The sequence below is a fragment of the Camelus ferus genome, chromosome 27 (assembly GCF_009834535.1).
Source record: "Camelus ferus isolate YT-003-E chromosome 27, BCGSAC_Cfer_1.0, whole genome shotgun sequence".
Taxonomy (NCBI): Eukaryota; Metazoa; Chordata; class Mammalia; order Artiodactyla; family Camelidae; genus Camelus; species Camelus ferus.
The window spans coordinates 16,158,777-16,180,283 of record NC_045722.1 but is presented as its reverse complement, the minus strand read 5'-3'; the positions used below and the strand labels follow the sequence as shown (position 1 = coordinate 16,180,283).

The 21,507-nt window shown below is 38.8% G+C and overlaps 1 protein-coding gene across 1 annotated transcript in view; it reads right to left on the bottom strand.

The window, feature by feature from the left end:
* CHD2 (chromodomain helicase DNA binding protein 2) overlaps positions 1–21,507 on the bottom strand; it is a 109,634-nt gene that overhangs the window by 72,107 nt on the left and 16,020 nt on the right. The window contains 3 exon segments of the mRNA XM_032468981.1: positions 914–1,000; positions 4,400–4,631; positions 21,354–21,486. Coding sequence (XP_032324872.1) covers positions 914–1,000; positions 4,400–4,631; positions 21,354–21,415 — 381 coding nt within the window. The 5' untranslated portion in view covers positions 21,416–21,486.

Below are 21,507 nucleotides of genomic sequence, written 5' to 3'. Positions count from 1 at the left end.
AGTAAAGTAAACCAGCTCAGAGGTCACTCAAAACACCACAAACGCAATGCAGGTGTTATGGTCAATTACATTTTTAAAGTATATTTACTACCCCAAACTCACTAACTTTTGGCTATTAATATTTAACTTTTATGAGGAGGATGTTATATAGCTAAGAATAGCGAAGTCCTCCTAAGAATGCAGACAGGGGATATTTCACCGAGAGACCACAGAATACCTCTTCAGAATGTAGTCTACAAACCTAATACAGAGGTAAAAATCCACAAAAATATCACCCCAACTGAGAAAGGTCTGATTCTATAGAAACAACAGAACACAGTACATAATTCTAATTTTAGAAATCATCAATCTATCCAATCTCTCACAATTTGATCAGAGAGTAAATACGTGTGAAACATTTTATACTGCACATTAAAAATGAACTAGTAAATCAAATTTTTGCAGTTTAGGTAAAATAAGATAAAATACATTGCTTGAGTTAAGCAAACTCTCCTTCCTTTCTCAGGAATAAATCTGAAAACTACTACCATTGTTACATTTGTTTAGTTACCCAGTTAACAAGATCTAAGAGATTTAGAAACTAGGTATTTTAAAAAGGAAACTTCTTGCTATAATCAACCACAGTATGAGAAACATTAAAAAAAAAAAAAAAAAGAATTTGAGGCCAGTTCTATATAATACTCTAACTTTCTACTAAAGCATTCACTATGACATGATCTTTCTGGTAATTTTCTTTTCTTAAAAGCCTCATGTGGCTTTTCTTGCTGTACTGGGTTGAAAAAGCTCACTTTATAGAGTCACTTAACTCCCACAACTGAAGTTCAGTCTCATAAATGGTAATACATTCGAGTCAGAAAGGATGAGGTAAGATAAGGAGTTTAAATGTATCCCCTTCAAATGTTCTTTTTCTTACCTCCTCCTTAATATTAAATCGTGATGGTTCTTGTCTGCTTCGGTTTGACCGCCTAACCCCATAAACATCAGGATATTCTTCCCACATCTGTAAAATTAACAGACCACACGTGAATCTTTTTTTCTTGACCCCCATTTATTATTTACATTACTGGAACATGAATTTCAATTTAAGAGAATTCAAACAACTAAATAGCAAAAGAGTGGTTTTGTTAGCTTTGTGTATGAGGCAATAAAGGACCATCTTTAAAAAGAATAAGGCGTGTTATCCCAGAACTCATTGAAGTTTTAACAATGCCTCTTCATCACTAAATGGCTATTCAACTATATGGTACACTGCTTCCCCATTATTAAAATATAAACTTACAGCTGAGCAGCATGGATCACTTCCACTAAAGACAAAATATTTACTGACGAATTTAAGTCCTTCATGCTTTTAGTTTCACCTTTGATTGCAAAAGACCCATCACCAAGTTTAATTAAGAATCAGTGCATTTGCTTATTTCTTTAAATTCCTCAGGATGTGTCACATACCAGGTACAGGCAAACGAGGTATTTCTAACATTTAGCTGGAAGTTTTCAGAATGAGACCCACTGCCACCCTTTTTCCAGCACACTTAATTTTATTCTCTGGCAGTACTTTAACCCTTTGCCTTTAAGACGTGATATCTAGTAATAATCCTCACCGGTGATCAAAGTTTAAAGAGGGATTAGTTGAAATTTTTTTCATGATATATTAACACCCTTTAATAAAAAGACTCAAACCAACAAATCAATAGAAAAAAATGTAACAGCTTCCCCTTCTTCTTCAACCTCTAACAATTAGTCTGACCCAGCCTCTCTCTCCTTCCCACGGATAACTGCTGATAAGTATGTTGTATGTTCTTTTAATAAAACCAGTCACCTACAGGCAAAATGAATTTAAATGGATTGTGGAACACAGAAGTGAAGATGTTTTACAGGAGTTAACCATACAGAAGAGATGCTTAAAAGCCAAGATTAGAAATGGGGGTTTATCATCAAACACAGGCAACAGTTCATGTCATGAAAATATCTGGAGTTGAGGCAAGAGGAGAAGCCATCATGAAATGTGTGGAAAGTGAACCCCCAAGATGACAAAAATGACAAAAGATCCAGAAACACACAATGTCACTAAGCCAAGGGAGGACATTATCAATAGCGCCTTAAAAAAGAAAAAAATGCTGGGTAAGCTGAAGGAAAACAAGGCCTCCAAAGGTAATAAGCAAGATGTTCTAGGAACAGACACTTGAGAACGAGAAGCCGTCTAATCGTGTCATCCAGGGTCCTCAGTTTTTAAAAGTGAAAAATCCGTAACCACCTTAGAATAATCTGAGTCGGAGGACAAAAGGTCCTGAACGCTCAGGGCTCAGGACAACTCGGCAGAGGAGGGACGGGGAGCCAGGCTGCAGCCCTGCCTGCCCCACCCCCAGCCCTTTCTGGACCTCTGCCAGGGCGTGAAATGACTCAACACAGGTATTGCCGGAGCTTTTATGAACTGGGGTGGCTCGGCTATTGAAATGTCACTACATCAGTTAGTTTTATCACTTTAAAATCTTAGACAGGCACTCAGGCTCACGTGTTGGGGCTTTATTCCAGGATACATTCTGATGCGTACATCTTAAAATCATCTCTGTATTTGTCCTTCTGAGGGCTGATGACACCTAATTCAACCCTTCAATTAAAAAGCTACCATGTGAAACGGAAGTGTGTACAGAAAACAAAGGGCTTTCTTTAGAAGTTCTCGTTTCAGAAAAATCATGAAAGTCACAATCCAAGCATTCTAATTGGCTAGTACAAGCATCCACGTGCTAACTTACATTAACTTTTGGAGCCGATCACCTTGACCTTAGTATTTCTGCCTAGAGCTGTACTTCTGTCTTGAAATTCAAACTTAGTAATGAGAAAGTCCCTTCTTTCTTATCCTCTTTTATCTTTTTAAATGAAGTCACCTATGTAAGGTCTTAGAGTTAACAGCTGTGAATCTCAGACAGAGAACACGATTTCAGCTAAGTTTTAAACACATTATGCAAAGCATGGTTTCTATGGTTTCCCTTACTCTCTGCAAGTAAAGAACTTCCCAACGTACAGAAGATGGTTATATCCAGACTTGTTTTTGCCCATTACACTTCAAAAATGTGTTGGCAGTCTTCTGGAAAGAGCACCTGCTTGAGATGTACAGAGGACACCAGGCTCAGATGTCAGGCTCTGAAGGTGGCCAAGCAACGCCTTCTGCTACAAGTCTGGGTGGCAAATTTGAGTCAAATGATACTCAGAGAAGATCTCTAAGTGGTACTTCTACATACAGGGTCTTTCTGAAATAAGGCACCACATGAATTGTCTCTTGAGATAGGCCCTACACACTGAGCAGGCAAATATGCACCACACTTGAGTGTCTGAAGGCCACTTCTCTGGTGATGAGTGAGTTGCCAAGGACAATGTTCATTTTCCTATCCCTAACACTACCCTCAGCATCCCCTCAACCTCCCACCAGCTCCTAAGGGTCACTTACCATTTAGCAATGACTACGCTGGGAACAGAAGAACTGAAATAACATAGTTAATCCCAATTCTGCCTCAAGAGGTAAAAGCAGTTTTGTTTTGTTTTTTAATTTCAGGATTGTTGAAGCTATTCTGTAGAACCTGCAGATAATTTAAAATCGTTTGTACTACTACGAAAATCTCCGTGTGCAAATGTAGATTTATAGTTTAGAAGAAAAACTGATTTAGCATAGAGCTTTGAATTTCTGTAAGACATTTTATTTTTAAATTTCTAAAAGCAATCTTTAATATTTTAATGATTCAAACATAATTCTCTCAAAATGGAATTTTAAAAGATCAGCTGCATTCTCATGATTAAGTAGACCAAGTCATTCATTTTTTTCCCAGAAGGAATGCATCCCAAAGTTTGGGCATCAAAGAGAAAATGATATGCAACTCAGTTTCTGCCTTTTTTCATTCTGTGCTGGACAAGTCTTCTATTAAGCAAAGAATATATACATTGCCTGGGTACAGATAATTTCTCTTCTGTGAAAAGTATTTCTCCTTCTATTCCCCAATGAAACAAAAACTGCCCTTATTCTTCGATTGTGATTATCCATAACTAAGCTTTACAACTGCATTCCACAATTACCTGCCAATGACTTTCTCAGGTATTATTCAGTATCACTTAAAGAAATCATTTTAACCACCTTTTTTTTTAATGTTAAAAACCAAAAAAAAAAACAAACTATAAAAATTTGTGTTTTGGCCCCATAGTTTGATGGTTCATGTAATTATTTTCCTTACAGCCCTGTGTCTATCAGTACAGCAGACGGCAACCCCCATTTATATCCACAGACAGTACACCACGAGAAAAGGCGGCCGTAGTTTTCACTATGGAGAGACACTAATGAGTGTTCAATGGGAAACAAAGGTCTGCTAGCTGGTCCCAGTTCGAGCACGTTTGTATTGTACAGCAAAGCCGATACCTTCTTCACATCAGCTATCCGTTCCTTCTTCGAGGCTGGCTTCTCTTTGGCTTCTGGGAGAGCTGGCTGGGATTTGGAGCCTGCCGATTCGCTTTCAGATTCCGACTGACTCTCCGAAGACTCAGAACTACTGTTTGACTCGCTGCCATGTCCGCTTCCTGGATCGCTGCCCTGCTCACTCTCCGACTGGCTGCCTGAGTCTGAACCAGAAGCTTCTTCAGATGCTGAATGACTTAATTAATTTAAAACAGAGAGAGAGATTTTTAAAAGACTTAAGAACTGCCAGATAAATCTGTTTTTAAAAAAAGATCCTAGCGTTAATATGACAGCAGACAGTTAACTTGGTCATACAAGACCAATACTTTCAAATTCAACTTTTATATTCTTACATTGCAAATAACGTCATTACGATCATTCTCAACATCCCTAATAGCTACCATTTCCTGAATACTTGTACGATGCCATATACCACCTCATTTACAGATCAGTTCTCTTAATGAAAGCTCAGAAAGGGGATATTATTTTGTCCTTCATTCACATAAGGAAAAACTGAAGCTCTAAAGTTGTTAAGTTACTCTCCCAAGATGACACACATAGGATTCGAAACCAGGTCCATCAGTCTGAATCCACTAAGTCTTACTTGTTCGGTATCAATGCCTCCCTCAAGACAAAGACAAAAATACAAAAACCACCACCACCACCAGGATAGAACGAAACAAAACCAAGGCAGGGTCACCCAAACAGAAAGAACACAATGTGTTTGCAATTATCCAGTCAGTGGTCCCCTCAACCACAGGTGCAGGTGGAAACACACACACAGTAACCCCGGCCAGAGCTCCTGCCCTGAAATCCCCTGCAGTGAGTCCCAGACCCGGCAGACTTAACTGAAAACGATAAACAAAGAGCACATTCTGATCCCGACGAGAAAGCCTACTCCAACTACGACTGCCGCTGGCTTCCCAACACGCCACCCCTTCCTCATTCCAAACACCCCTCAGCCTAAGCAGGCAGATGAAAGCAGAAGCCACAAAACAGAAACACAAGGCAAGGGAAGGCTGAGTAGCTGGGAGCAGGGAAGGGAATACAATACTCCCTGTTCTCCAAGAGTTAGAAGGTAATTCCTGGGCCCGCCGGTGGGAGTGAGGACACTCCGAAGAGAAAAGGCCTCAAGGTGATGGACTCCCTCAACTCTTCCGGCTGAAAGCTATCTTTTCGTTTAGGGGCAGAGCAACAGGCAAGTAGCAACCCAGAACCTAGAGTAACACCAACAGAAAGGTCCCTGAGTTTAGCAACCTGGGGATAACAGACACAGGGCATGAAGGTAGGAAGGGTAAGGGGGGGGGGCGCTTCGTATTTATCACCACTATATCCTCCAGATTAGAAATGAGGTCCTATCACCTGACAGACACTTGTCCACAGAATGAACAGGAGAGAGAACACCGGAAACTGGGATTGACCCGGATAGCCCGTGTGAACCACAGCCAAGCACAGCGCAGCAGAGGGCACTCTTAGTTAAGATGAAGGAGCAATGAGAGTAAATGGAGGGGATGGAGGGTCCACCTTGAGAAGGGCAGCAGACGGTGAAGACCATTTATTAATTACCTGATCATCTAATAGGTGCAGGACAATGTGCTGTGTACCCTACATGTTTATTCTCCTTATTCTCCAGAACAACCCTTTTAAGTATTATATTATTATCCCCACGTGAAGGATGAAAAAAACTGGTATTTTAAAATAATCTGGTCAATGACAAAACTAGAAAGTACTGAGGGTTGAGGAGGGATTCCAACTCAAGTCTGGCTCTAAAAAGCTCATATCCTTTTTCACCACAGGGGTTCAAAGCCTTAGCGACTCAGGAAACAAATCTCCCTGTTACACAATGTCCCAAACCAGTCAGGCATGCCTATAAAAGGGACTCAGCCCCTTCAAGGCGTCGTTATGCTTCCCGACTCCTTGGCCCTTGGCAAAGTAAAGCTGACTAGGCCAACTGACTAAGGGATCTTAAGTCACTTTTCCCCACCTGTGACCAATCAGAAGGTGGTCACCAGGCAAGAGGAAAAACAAGGAGGGCTGGACAGGACAGTTAAGAAATGCTGGCTGTGGCACCCACGGTCCTGTCCTAAATCACCCCAGGCCTGCACCATCTCTGACCCTGTGCCATCCTCTGAAACATGACATGTAGGGTCATGAAAGTATCAGATGTCAGCTACGAAAGCAGCACTATGTGAACGCCAACGCTTTAACCAATCATTCGAGGTTTTAGAATTTCACATCCAACATCAGAGTCCCCTTCTAACACAAAGCTCTTTCAGCGAGCACCCACTAGTGAGTCAGTGTCACACAATCCAGGGCACCAGCTGGAGTTTAATAGTTTGGCCTCCACCATTTGCTCATAGACAGAAAGCTCCAGAATCTTCTTGTACGTAAGGGATACAGAAAGGCCACTCTGCTTGAAAGGGGTGTTAGGGATGTACCTGGAAGCTGCATTTACACAGCCAAAGCACCCGAGTGCTTGGAGAGGCCTGAAAAGTGACGAAGATAGTGCTGCCCACCGCCTCCCAGCTCCCCTGGGCCAGGTCACTGGGAACATCCAGTCCCAGCGCGCCTTACAAATCCCAGCCTCCGCCCATTTCTCAAAACTCATCACTTAGCCATTCCTTCCCCTCACCCCCAAGGCTCCAGCCATACTGCCCTACTGCAGAGCACCAAGCCCCAGCACTGCTCACCTCCAATCTCTGCTTCTGCATCAAGCTTTATAAGTAACTCTCCAATTCTTCAAGCCTCAGGAAGGGATCATATATCTCTAGAAAACACCCTTTATGCATTCCAACCCTCAATTCAGCTCCTACTAGTAGGTTATGTTCATAATACCCAGTCACCTCTGCGATCACAGTTACTACCACTAGGAACTGAAACCAAGCAGATTCTTTCCGGTCTGAGCTTCAGCCACCATGCTCCACTGGCTCTCGCCTCACTTTTATCAATGACACACATCCTACAAGACAGACTCGAGCCCCAGCTGTTCACATCTGCACCACTGTGCCTCCATGTGTACCACCCTATACAGGTAATTTGGTCACCTGTCAACCTCTCCAACAGACTTGAGAGCTAAGTCATCTTCCTGGATGTTCCCTGCGCCTGGTATGTTAGAGAAGGGAATGGACATAGTGGAGGGGGGGTGTACATAATGACTTTGCTAGAATGTGCAATTTTTTTGAAATTCTTTTGAAATGAAGAGTTTAGTTTTTTAACTACTACTATAATGCTTAAAACTCCAGACAAGAGATTAAGCCTGGAACCATATTTTGGCAAACACCACCAACGAAAATAGTCACAGGACCACCACGTACGCCCCTGAAATATAAAACACTCCAACAAGATGGAAAACCTCCAACTACCAACTTAAAGAGGCAGAAAGCCACAAAAAGCAGCATTAGCCTGCAGTGGATAACTAGAAGAACTTGGTTAGGTAGGAATCCTCTTAGTGCATTGTGCTGAAAAGCCAGTAATCATTGCAAATGTGGTGGAAATATCCAATGCCAGTATTCATCGCAGGGTATGTGTATGTATATGAGTATCTCACTCTCTGAACTGTCTCATAGTATGAATACACTACATTTTATTTACAATGCCCTATTAATGGGAAATTTAGGTCATTTTTAAACTGTCTTCTTAACCAGTAAGCTACAAATATTCTTGATACACTTCCATACCTCTATATTTCTGAGTAGAATATTTAGATTTCCAATTATTCACTATAATCAATAAAACTATAAATATCTTTGTATATGCCTTCATGTGCAGCTCTGTATTTGTATTTGTGTTGTAGAGTAGTCTCTGGAAACGTAACAATGCATACCTTTTACGTAAAAGACATACCCATGATTCTACCAGTATATATCTATCTGCATAAGTGCATTTTAACCACCAAATTGCTAACAACGGTTTACTCCACTGGATGGGTTATCTGAAGTATGCTAGTGGATTCTGTGAACTAATTCGCTTCTGCAATTTCCAAAAAAAAAAAAAAAAAAAAGTACCAATGAAAATCAAATCCAAGAAAAGATAAACAGGAAATTTACAATTGCATTTGCCTCTAGGGGTTTAGGGAGGCAGATGGAATCAGAGAATGATATTGGTGACATTTATGACTGAGGCTGAGTGGTGAGTTCACAGTTGTTCATTATGTAAGTATTAATCTTTTTAACGTTTCAAATCATTCAAAATATATCCAGCCAAGTTAGTCAAATTCAAGGCAAGGGATCTAAGTATCCTGAATTCTTACACAAAATGAGCTATGAATGACATATGAATGAGAGTGACACTAAGGTTGTTTTTTTTTAATTATTTCTAAAACTAGCAAGTCAGATTTAATAGACTGGAAAAATATTTAGGGAAAAACTATAAATACCTTCACATTTAAGGCACTGACAGTCTAATTATTCGCTCAAACAAGATATTTCTTGAAATATGCAGATTCACTACTAGTGCATAACTATGATACTAAATACTATCAACATTAAACTGCAGGTTGCAATGCTGTTTAGAGTCGGAGATATGGAAAGTGCGACTGAAAAAAGGGTCAAATCAAGTTAGTGGTGAGCAATCCTTTAACCAAGCTATCACCTAAATGAAGATAATAAAATTCCCTGATTTCCAAAGGCATTAATCGTTTTAAGGCAATTAAAAATGGAATTTTCAAGAATGATCATCCACCATACATAATCCTCTCGAAAAATAATTTTATCTGAAAATTACTCAATACCTAAATTGCAAACAAGTTTTATAATTTTTGACTGAACACGGGAAATACCATGTAAAAATAAATTAAAGGGACTCAAGTCAAAACTGGGATTTTTAAGATTTCAATAGAAAAATAAATGTTTATTTTAAAAAGCTTAGCACTTCTTTTCACTTTCTGAAAAAAGGACTTGGTATCTCTTCAAAGTCCTTTTTGAGGCTGGCAAAAATGGAGTGATTACGTTTTTACCAATTGGACTTTGAAAGCAAGCAGCATCAATAGCTATCGTTCCATCCTTAAGTTTTAATCGCCACTCCTCAAATGACCACACGAGGGCAGCACATCAACACTTCACTGAAGAGCAAGCCTGTGGGTTCCCCGCCCAAGAGCTGCCATTTCCCCACTTACTGGATAGGGTTTATTTTCCTAAACTTACAAAATGGCTGAACTGCTGGGCAGACCTTGGGGTTTTTTTTGTTGTTGTTGGAGGTGAAGCAAAATGTGGTAAAAACAAAAAGCAATCTATACTGGAATTTTTATAAAACTTATTTCCAGACTTATATTCTATCAATAATAGCTAATATTCATTCATACAATGTGAAATCTAAAAAAAAAGATACACATGAACTTACTTACAAAACAGAAACAGACTCATAGACATAGAACACAAATTTACAGTTACCAAAGGGGAAGCAGGGGTGGGGGGGGGAGGGATAAATTAGGAGTTTGGGATTAACATATACACTGCTACATATAAAATGGGTGACAAGGACCTACTATATAGCACAGGGAGCTGTATTTAATACCTTGGAATAAGCTATAATGGAAAACAATCTGAAAAAGAATAGCAATCATATAACTGAATCACTCTGCTGTACACCTGAAACTAACACAATATTGCAAATTATACTTCAATAAAAGAAAAAAATAGCTAGTAATCGCAGAGCACTTCTGTGTCAGGCATATGCTAGCATCCTCCTCTCATCCTTAAGAGGATCCTTGAAGCCATCCTCAAACTACCCTTTACAGAAGGGTCTTCGCCCCCACCCCACAGCCTGAATTATTAAATCCACATTAATAACCTCTAAATGGTATTGCTGTCCTTGTCATCCGTAATCAGTTAAACAGATTATTAAACCACCCAACAAGAGATGAAGGTCGGAATCACTCCAAGGGTGACGCAGGACAAGTCCTCATTCATTTCTGTGTATCTTAAAGAGAATACAAAGGCAAAGATCATTAAGTCACAAGTTTCTTACTGATAAAGAATCCTTAAATAAGCCGAACTGCATCTTTAAGACCTCTGGTTCAAGTCCTATGATTCTGAAGAATAAACTACATTATAAACATGGTTCAAAGACAAGTAAGAGACTGAGAAATCTCAATGTACATACAACCAAGGATTTATATTTACAACATATAAACAATTACATACCAAAGAAAAATCCAATAAAAAAACTAGGCAAAGGAAGTGGACATGCAATTACAAAAAAGCAAACTGCAATAGCCAATAAACATATGAAAAGGTAGTTAAATGTCACTGGTAATTTGGGAAGTGCATTTACAACAAGATTATTTTACACTCATCTGCTTTGCAGAAATTAAAAAGTCTGGTAACATTAAAGGATGGTAAGAAAGTAGGGAAAATAGTACTCACACACCATTACTGAGAAAGAGATGAGAAGCTTTGGAAAGTAATTTGGCATTATCTGGTATACATAAAAATATGCACATGAATCATGCAATTCAATCAGTGGGAACATATAACCTCAACAAATTATCAAACGTGTGCAGGAAGAGGGAAATAAAAAAATGGTCAGAGTTCTGCTCGTAAGATTAAACAAAAACAACCTAAATGTTCACGTACAAAACTGTAAAAATAAAACGTGAAATATTTGTACTACGCAATGAACTACAACAGTTAAGACTAGGGATGAATTAGATCTAGAAATATCAATGTGACAATCTCAAAACCACCATATTTTTAAAACACAAATATATTATATGAACCATGTACGTTCTAAAAATGCCATGGCTTTTATATGCCAAGTTCATGACAGTGACTAGGGGAAAGGCATAAACAGGATTTTAACTATATCTAACTTGTTTAAAACTTTAATTTTATTCTTTGAATCTTTCTGAATTTCTAACACTGCAGAACTGATCGGCATCCTGAGGCAGACCGTCCCAGGATTTCAGCAGTTCTGGAAGTTACTTTAACACTGGTAACACTAAGGATCCTCTTCTCAGAAAAAGGCATACAGATTCCTGGGCACCACCCAGAATGCCTGAATTCAAACTTCCAGGCGAGAAGCCTGGGACTATGTTTAACAAGTATCCCAGGTGATTCTTAAACAATTAAATTTAGAAACAACCTAACACCATATAAAGCTAAATGCAGAGGGAACAAACTTTTTAATCAAGCAAGGGATATGGAGCATGGCAAGACTCTGACCCATCACCTCGATCCTCAAAATTACAACTTACTAGCCATTTACTGCCTCTATTTGAATGTCAAGTAACCTATACTGCAGCTGAAGACGCCCTCTGTTAAAACCCACCACACTCAAGAACTAGTTCCCTAGAGGTCACGCCTACAGAACTATTCCCCACCCTGGCTTTGCAACAGACACACCTGGGGCACTTCTGACAATTCCGATCATTTCTCCACCCCTCCCTCCCTTCCCCTAACCCTCATCTCCTCTTTCTCCACCTCCCTTTCCCTCCCCTCCCCTCTCACTCAAAAACCCCTAAAATCCAATCAGGTATGGGCCCGATTTTTTAAATTCTCACGTGATTTTGATGCAAAGCCTATTTAGGAACTAAGTTTAGAACAACAACAACAAAAAAAAAGAGATTAGAAGCAAAACCCAATCTCCACAAACTGTTGCCCAATCCAAACTACACACGTGGCACTGGAGTCACACTGGACAAGGACAAAGTTCTCCAGTGCCCACCCCCGACTCACCATTCCCCACATCCCCCTGTTGTTTCTCAGACTACTCCCAGGGGAATCACTTCCCAGATACAATTTAACTGGACTCTTCCGATGTAAAATTATGGCCTTTTGAAAAGCAGTGTATCTTCTGGCATCAATCACACCGGTGATTTTCAGTTTCTGGTTTCTTTAAAATGTAAAGTTTTTTAAGATACACAGAGCACAGAATTATTCTACATTTTCACTATTTTCCCCAATCACCTGTATAGCTTCCTCTTACCCATCTAACCCTGGAGCCAAACTACCAGCGTCTGAATCTAATTCCACTATTTTATTCCCCTTGTGCCTCAGTTTTCTCATCTACAAAATAAAGGCGATACATACCTACCCCGCAAACTGATGTGAGGACTCAAATTAGCAATCAAAGACTCAAGAAGTTACAGGCCCCTAGCAGGCAAGACAAATGGTAGCTATTACTGAATTTTTGCAGAACAATCAAATCAACTGTTTTCACTGAAAAATCTCTCTACAATCATTTCATCTATTGCTTTGTTATTTAATTAAAACACAAAACTCTAAGCAGAACCAGCATAAACGAATGTGAGAAGGATCTACCAATCCCGGCTAAGGATACAACTCAACAGAAGGAACAGGATGGCAAAGGGTACAAAAAAGCCCAGCAGGACACAGGACCACCCACAGAAGTTCAAAAAGAGAGAAAGCTCAGTGACAGTTACCTTGGGAAGGGGACTGCTGGCAAGGTCACTAGCATTTCTGTTATATCAACCCTCACACCAAATAAAATACTTTCAAAAACCCTTAAAACAGTGCTTGACAAGAGTAAGCACTCAATAAAATGTAAATCTACTCTGGTATTTTCTATAAAATGTTCACCACACGCTATTTCCTTTCATGATAAAATCCAAAATGTAAGATTACCAGCCACTGCTGGACTTAGAAGTAACTCATACAAATGGGATACCCTGAGATTTATTTTTATATTCTGTTCCCTTATTTTGTTTTTAACACTGGTTACAATTCACAACCCAATGGGTGACAAACACCACTCAAAATTAACTGCTTCCCTGCAGGGCGCCTTGGCCACTGCTCTAGCCCTAGGTCTGAGACAGTTACCTTTATCAACTAGAGACAAAAGGAATCCTGAATGGAATGCAGTTGCATTCAAAGTTAACTCTGGAATCCAAACTTTTGGAGGTCTCTAAAAAGGGTTTAAGTAGACAATTACAGTAAGGAAGAGCCACCACCAGAATGGAAAGCAAGTGGGGGTAAAAAAACAAAAACAAAAACACAAACACCTCCCTTCAGCATACATTTTAAATGTGCTACAGCTGGATGTGGTATGACATTTAATACAGGAACTCCTCCTCTTCCATCAAGCATACAACTCCCCTTTTCAGCACCCCGCCCCCCATCGCTTCCAACCTCCAAACTCAAACTGCTGCTAAAACTGCCCTAAAAAGGGAACTGAGAAAATGGGGCAGGCAATGGGAAGACAAAGGGTGAGAGAAAAAAAGGTAGTAAGAGCTCCATCAGAAAACCTGAGACACATGGAGACGCATGCAAACATATGGGGAAACACGCAGATTTGAAACACATGGAGCTTTTAAAAATTAACTCAATCACGGACGTTGGGCTGGGCATTAATATTTTTAGAAGCTCTCCAAGGTCTGATGAAGAAACCAAGAAAAAAGAAAAAACCTAAACGAACTCACAACCAAAAGTAAAGGAAATGAAGGAAGTAGAGGAAACGAAAAGGCCCAAATCTTGAGTCTACAGTTCTAACAGAATACCCTGCCCACTGGTCATTAGGTTAAATCAAACAGATAGCGCCACGTGAAGACTGATTAGCAAAAGCCAGCTACACCCAATTAGGTATTTGTTGTAAATATTACTGCTGTTACAGCACTGCGCCTTGGTATTGCTCATTCACCCCTGTACAGCTGGAAAGGGAAAGGAGGCAGAGGGTAAACCAGGGCAGTAATTACCAACTCCAAGAGGAGGAAATAAGGCAACTACTCAGAGTGACTGCCAAGAGGAGGGCTATGACTCACACAAGAAGCTGTTCTGGTCCAGAAAGAGCCATAGGCTCCCTTCAAAAGGCCGGGTTCCTTTGGGGGGGGGGGGGTAAGTTCTAGGAGTAACTGCAAAATATACCCAAAGTTTCAACTAACTAAAAGAGGGCTTGCCCTCTACGGTCATTTTTAACAAACCTCTCTCCTTATCGGCCTAAACAGACTCCTGGGGGAGACAAGGCCACCAGCCATGGCCCTCAGGGGCAACCTGGCTCTTAAAGTGCAGAAAAAGTAATAAATAAAGTAAGATAAAGCATTAGGAATCAAACATTACTAACAGCTTACATTTACAGAGCACTTTCAATGTAACAGACTCTTTGCAAAGCGCTTTATAGGCATCACACAATTTAATCTTCATAACCCAATGAAGAGTCTCATCCACATTTTAAAAAGGAGAAAATTCCAGGTCCTACAGTGTATTTCATTGGCCTAACTTGGGAACACTCGTTTTCAGTACCAAAGTTAAGTGCTGCACTAATGCTATTATTATACACAGCTCTTGACCTGCACTGAGGAAACAAACACTTCACAAATTACAAAGTAACTCATTAGAACTGAATCCTAAGTATAAAATGAAGACTATTTTTATAATGACACTCTTCTGAAAAATTCTCCCCACCAAGATCAGACTGATCACACTTTCCCCAAACTGTGGGGGGACTCTCCAGTAAAGGGAACTGAAATACTTTTGAGTATGCAATACAGTCCAGAAGCTATCACTAAACCACCAAAAAAGGTGACCCTTAACCAAGAATGGTGACACACTGTTACAGGTCAATGATGCCTCAAAAACAAACTCATAGAAAAAAAGAGATCAGATTTGTGGTTACCACAGATGGGGGGGGGGCGGTGAGGAGGAAGTGGGGGTGTAGGGGGAGGGGAATTGGATGAGCACAATTAAAAAGGTACAAACTTTCCAGGTATAAAGTATCAGGAATGTAAGGTACAACGTGAAAAATATAACTAACACTGCTATACTTTATACATAAAAATTGAGAGTAAATCCTGTTCAGTTCTCAATACAAAGAGAAAAAAAATTTTAATTTTGTATCTATGAGATGATGGATGTTCACTAACCTTATTGTGGTAATCGTTTCGTGATGTATGTCCACCAGATCATTAATGCTGTACACCTTAAATTTATACAATGCTGTAAGTCAATTTTATCCCATGCACCTAGTATAGCAGCTTTGTTAGAAGGGTCTCTGTCCCCAGACTTGTCCTATCAAAGTTTAGACTGATTAGGAGCAAGGCCATAACATAAAAAATGTGCTCCAATGCTGTGCTAAATCACTGATGATAAAATAAACATACAACAGACCCTAGGCATTTGATGAGCCGAGTCAACTTTTGTTGTTCTGGCTGTACACTAATAACACTAAAGTTCTAAAGAAGTAGTAATAGGCAATTTTGGTGAGATATACATTTGAATTCAATACCCAGTCAGGCTGAAACACAGAGGGAATTATTCAGCTACAATAAACACCAGCATAAGTAAACCAACATAATAGTTTTCACTTGGGTACAAAAGAACTCTAAGGTGATTAAATAGAATAATTTCTTCACTAAAGTGACCCCCCCAGTTTAAGAAAGCCAAGTGAGTTCAAAGGTTTTCAGAGGAAAAGCCCTAAAAGACTTAAAAAAAAAAAAAAAAAAAAGAGAGAGAGATACTCATACCTAGAATAAATTTACCAGATGTCACACAGAGCCGACACAGAATTTTTGTCAAGAACAAGTTTCCTGAGCCACCTTTTATGGGACAAATGGTAGGCGTCTAGTAACAGGTGGTCTTTGGAGGTACCTCTCATGACTGTCAGGGGTTTGCTGTATATGGGAGGGGGTAAGTAAGCCAACTATAAAACCTGTGAGTTTCAGATATTATCAGGTAAAATTCAACTGAACTTCCAGATTCATCTCACAGTAATAACTTAATAAAATCAAGCTTTTATAACAAAGTCCTTATGAAATAGTTTGCCCACCTTCCTGCAATGACTTCATCTTTACAAAAGACGTTACTCTCCAAAAAGCCAAATATCAATCAGAAACTGCAGGTTTTCAAAGCAAGAATCCAAAAGAGAGAGGATCAATCAGCACTTTTTCTTGCCATTTCAAGCCATTCTGCACACAGGACAAACAGCCATAGAAGGCTCAGTGAACAGCCCTAATAGGCTAGTTCTTCAAAATTTAACTGGCTCCAAGTGGCATCAAACACTTGATAGATGAACTGCTGTATCTTAATACTCAGTTTAACTCATATGGTAATTGGGCTAGAACATTTTCAATGGAGCAGAGTAGTTTACATCCTGGAACATGAGTGCAATGTTACTTAATTCTATTCCACTTTTAACTTAGGGCATTTTACAAATAAAATTCTAATACAACTAACCAGAATTCAATCTCATACACAGAAGAACTTTTCTTCTTCTTGCTTTAGATACACCTTAAGGAGTTGCTCTTAATATGCTAATAATAATCATCAAGTTCTACAAGTGTTTGTCCTTAAGGCTTTGAAATATCTCATATATATATTTTTAGCATGTAACTTAAAATCACTTACAGAATCTTTGAACAAGTCTATAGAAAAAAATGAAAACCCAATTTCACCTAGTTTCCATAAACTATCCAAAGAATTATTCCTAAAGAACCAAGACTGGCAATCTACAAAACCAACTGATGATGCATTTTTACCTTCTATATGTATTTTACCTCCTATAAACTTTATTCAGAAACTTAAGATGTGCCCAGGTAAATATCTCTACCTACACCCAGGAGGTCCAGATCTCTTTCAAAGTACCATATTTAACTCAATGAAAAATTTATAAATTACTGCCAACTACATGACAGCTCATTCCTATTACTGCTAAAGATACTCGAATAGTGTAGGAAAAACTTTTCACTACGGCACAATTAAGAAGATACCAATATAGTCTTTCCTTCATGCTTAAATTCATTATTTGTGAGCAAATTATAAAGTCACCATTGGTAAGCTATGTTTTTTTTTAACCATAAATCCTTGCAAGGGTTTCCAAACAAGGCAGACCATAGACTCACAGCATTTTAACAAGTTTACCAGGAATGAATTAAAACTTCCAGAACAGGAGATCTGAGAAGTTTCCCAAGATTTTGCCAAGTAATTCCACTACAGACCAAGCTTAGAGTTACTGTTCTTTAGCAAGTGCCATTAACACCTAAAGAGTTGTTTTCTGACACCTGTTTGCAAAGTAATGGTTGCCTATTGCTGTATTGTTGTTAACCTAATATTTATACTTATTAAGCCAAGTGGAAATTCCTAGCTGTTTTCTACTTAATTATCACTTTGTTAATCTTAAAGATAAATCACCTTGCACATACTGACCTGAGTTTTTCTCCATCAAATGCCAACTGAGAAAATGTTTGGTAACAAGTAAAAACGCACGGGGACAAGTTAAAATACTCTTCCCTTTGTTTATGAGCCATGTATTAAACACAGGTGTAACACTCGTTAACACGTTTCAACTTAAATAACAGTATCTCCTCTTGACAGTGAAACACTTTTGGTCAATGGTAACAAAATTAAAATCACTACTGATTCTTCACAAAGAACGCAAAAGGGGGGGGGGGGAAGGACCCGCTAGGATACAAAAAAAGAAAGCGAAAAATGTAAAAAGTGGTAGATTTTCGATTTGAAGGTTTCCGATTAGTACCTTTTACTTTCTCCCAAAGCAGAAGCCGCTTCTAAAAGGGAAGCCCTTCCTAAAGAACGAGCAAAGAACACACGCTGCTGGGTGGGAACCGCTACAAGGCAGGGCAGACAGCGCCGCCAGCAGCGACCTCGCTCCGGGAAGAGGCCGCCCACCGGAAAGTCCCGGCCGGAGCGCACGTCCCTTCCCTTCCCCTCCCCGGGGTAGGCAGGCCGGGCGGCCTGCTGGAGCCTCAGTAGGCGGAGAACAAGACGACCCAGGCTGCGCACGCAACCTAACGTCACGGCGTTCGCTCCTCCCCGGCGGCGAGGCGCCTGACGTCACGGGGCGGAGCCTGCCCGAAGGCGGCCACTGTTGACCCGCTGTTACCAGGCGTGCGCACAGCCAATCAGCACTCGGCGCCGGCGCCGGCCGGCCTTTGAACTCGGCACGGCAACTTCCTGCTGTTTGGCGAGTACACAGTGCAATGCAGTATGTCTGTCAGCGCTGCGGCACAAAGGAACAGCCATTTTGTGACTGAGCTGGACCTGCACCAAGATGCCAGGGACTCACAGAGCTGCTGCCTGCACTAACTACCGAGCTGCCTTTTATTTCAGTACCAAAGAACCGAAAAAAAAAGGAGGGAGGGAGATGTTTTGGTATTTCAGGTTTCAATTCGCTTTATTTTGTCTTCTCAAAAAAAGAAAAAAAAAAATCCCGATTCTTTTAAGAATTATCAGCTTCATAAAATGGCTGCCACTTTAAAAACTGACTTCCAGTCCACAAGCAACTGCATTACCCCATTTCTAACTATCCCAAGCCCTGTAGAGTAACTGCTAAAAGGCTGATTAAAAAGCAAGATTTTGCCCGCACCGCATGTTATCAAAATAAATCTGGTTCAAAGGCAGAGGATTTGGAAAAAAATTTAATAAACTTTCAGTTCTGATGATAAAATTGAAAACGCTGCGTCCTAGAACACACAGAGCTCTTTGTGTGCACACTGTTCCATTCACATTCCCTTCTCTTTCCATTCTTTGATACTACTGAAGTTATACCCCCAAACTGCAAACTATTTAGATAAGTGTGTGGTATACATTTCTATGTATGTCCATCACTGAAACTTTGTTTCAAATTTTTTAAAATTTTACAGATAAAGTATCTTTAAAAATCATGTTTTTGAAAATGAATCTTCAAAACCATGATATACAAAGTATAACATTATTCTTAAGCAGTAACTTCAAAAGAATACAGGAATAACAAACTTACATAATGACTCTTAAGTGTTGCATTATTTCCAAAAACAGGAAAATATCAGATTTACCTAAACTTACACTCAATCCTTTCAGATCCTATAAATTCTCAAGACCAAAAAAAGTTTACTTGACCAGCAAACTCCTCCCTTCCTCTCCTGTGGCTCAGGCTGCCAAAGTGATTTTTGTAGTATTCCCTAAACATTAGACTTTATGCCATAGAAACTAGGTCCTTATGGAGAAATTCTGATGGGTTAAGGAAGGAGCCAAGTACTAGTTACCAGAACAGCCACCTTACTTTTAAGCTCAACAAAAATATAACTAATCTACTATAATAAAACACCAATAACATTCTATAGCTTTACAGTTTGAAAAGGAAGTGATGTCATAATTATGTACATGTATTAAGGTATGCAATTTAGGGTAACAGCATTTTAAAACTCCCATCTTCTTTTCAAGTGTCACTCAAATATTTTTTGACATTCATCAGGTATATGAATCTAAACATACCTAAGAAAACATTTAAAATTACAGCCCATGCTTGTTAAGCTGCAACCCCATTACCAGTAGACAAATGCATTGCAACTTCCAAGCAGTTTTCCAGGTCAGTGAAAATTATTAAAAGAAAGAATAGCAACACTGCTTAATTTTTTTAAATTAGAAAGCAGTCTGATCAATGATGTTAACCACAAACCTTGCATGAGAAAGCCAAAACCCATGTGAAACTATGCAAATTATACACTCAAGGGAGTACCAATTTTAGGTACTGAATCTTGAATAATTTGTCAAATATACCTGGGGATTCCTATTTCTTCAAATCACCATTACTTTTCAGAAAAATCAGTTTAAGATTAGTAGAGAAGTTTTCTGTCCTAAATCTAACCTAGATAATTATATGGGCAATTCAGTTCCAAAGACAGCAATCCAAACTATGTGACAACTCAATTTGCAAAGAATTTGTAAAGGTGTTTTTAAAAGCAAGGTTCAAAATATTTTAAGTCTAATAAAATATAAATAAAACAGCATTTGTAATAAACAAAACCATGTCCAAAACTTTCAAATTCACTAACCTAAATATAAAGTATATGAGTTATATAAAATTATAAAAGTAAAAGCAAAACTGGGGAGAAAATAATATAACCAAATTCTTTAAATGCATGATTTAAAATTTATAACATAATTCATAAAACATACATCAAGAAATGCATTCATATATACTTTTAAAAATTAATATACAGATCATACAACAAAACATCTTAGAGGCTTTTCAAACAACAAAACATCTTAAAGGCTTTATTGCTTATAGTCACTAATAAGGTGAACTCCAACAAATATGAAACAAATCATGATTTGAACAAACAGTACATTTGTAAGCTTCAGAAGATAAAGCATTCCAGGCGGCTCTGTCGAAATAAATCAATAAATTTAAAGCAGCTACAACTAAAATGCAAGGATAAAATACTACATCTATCAACTAGAGCATTGTCTGAATATAAGCATACAAATGCAAACCTCAAAGACTTTAAATATAAAATACACAATTATAACCACAGCAACAAACACAAAACAGAAGTATATTAAGAGTATTCCAAGATTTCTGTGATCATAGGTTTGATTTCATAAATGCAGGAACTGTAACCATCAAGAGTAAAGGTTTTGATAAATCTTATCAAAATTTCCTAAAATGTCAAGAGTATGAAAAGAAATAAAGAGTCAAATAAAAATATAAACTGAGAGGCATCAGTCAAAGGGTCCTTTTTGCAATTTCATTTTAAAATGTACATTTTTTCATTCATATAACTTTCTCAAATGTCTATTTACTATAATTTACTACCACAAGGCTCCTCTATGGCCTTCAGTTACAAGTTTGGGTATCCTAGATTCTTCAAAGAAAAAATTTGCCTTGTATGTAAAATGGTGCAATGCAGCAATGGCTAAACCGACAAGGTCATTTTCCTACAGCACAAAAACCTAAAAACTTAAATTTATTAACAAAAAAACTGTAGTTTACAGGAAAGGCCCCCTTGAATAAAGGTACCTTACCTTTTGACTGCTGTAAGAGGCCTTAAGTCACAACTCAACTTTCATAAATTGCTACCAAAAAATTAGGGTGTGGCATATTAGCAATCTCAAGGTCACGCTTTAAAAAACGAACCCAAATTAGTAAAATACTTAAAATAAAACAGACTGCTATCCTTGTCTGTCAAGGTAAACAATGTAAGCTGAGGTTTCCCCCAAAAAAAGAAAATAGGAAGAAAGTTGATAGCTCATACCTCGATGCATTGCTGTGTAGCGAACTGTCCTCCTCTTGGCTTTTGTCCTTATTTCTCATCATCTTTTAATTCTTAAATATTAAGGGGGAGGGGGAATCTGTGTTTGCTTTGAAGTCCTGTGCCCAGGTATTTACTGTCAAAAGTTGAAAGAAAG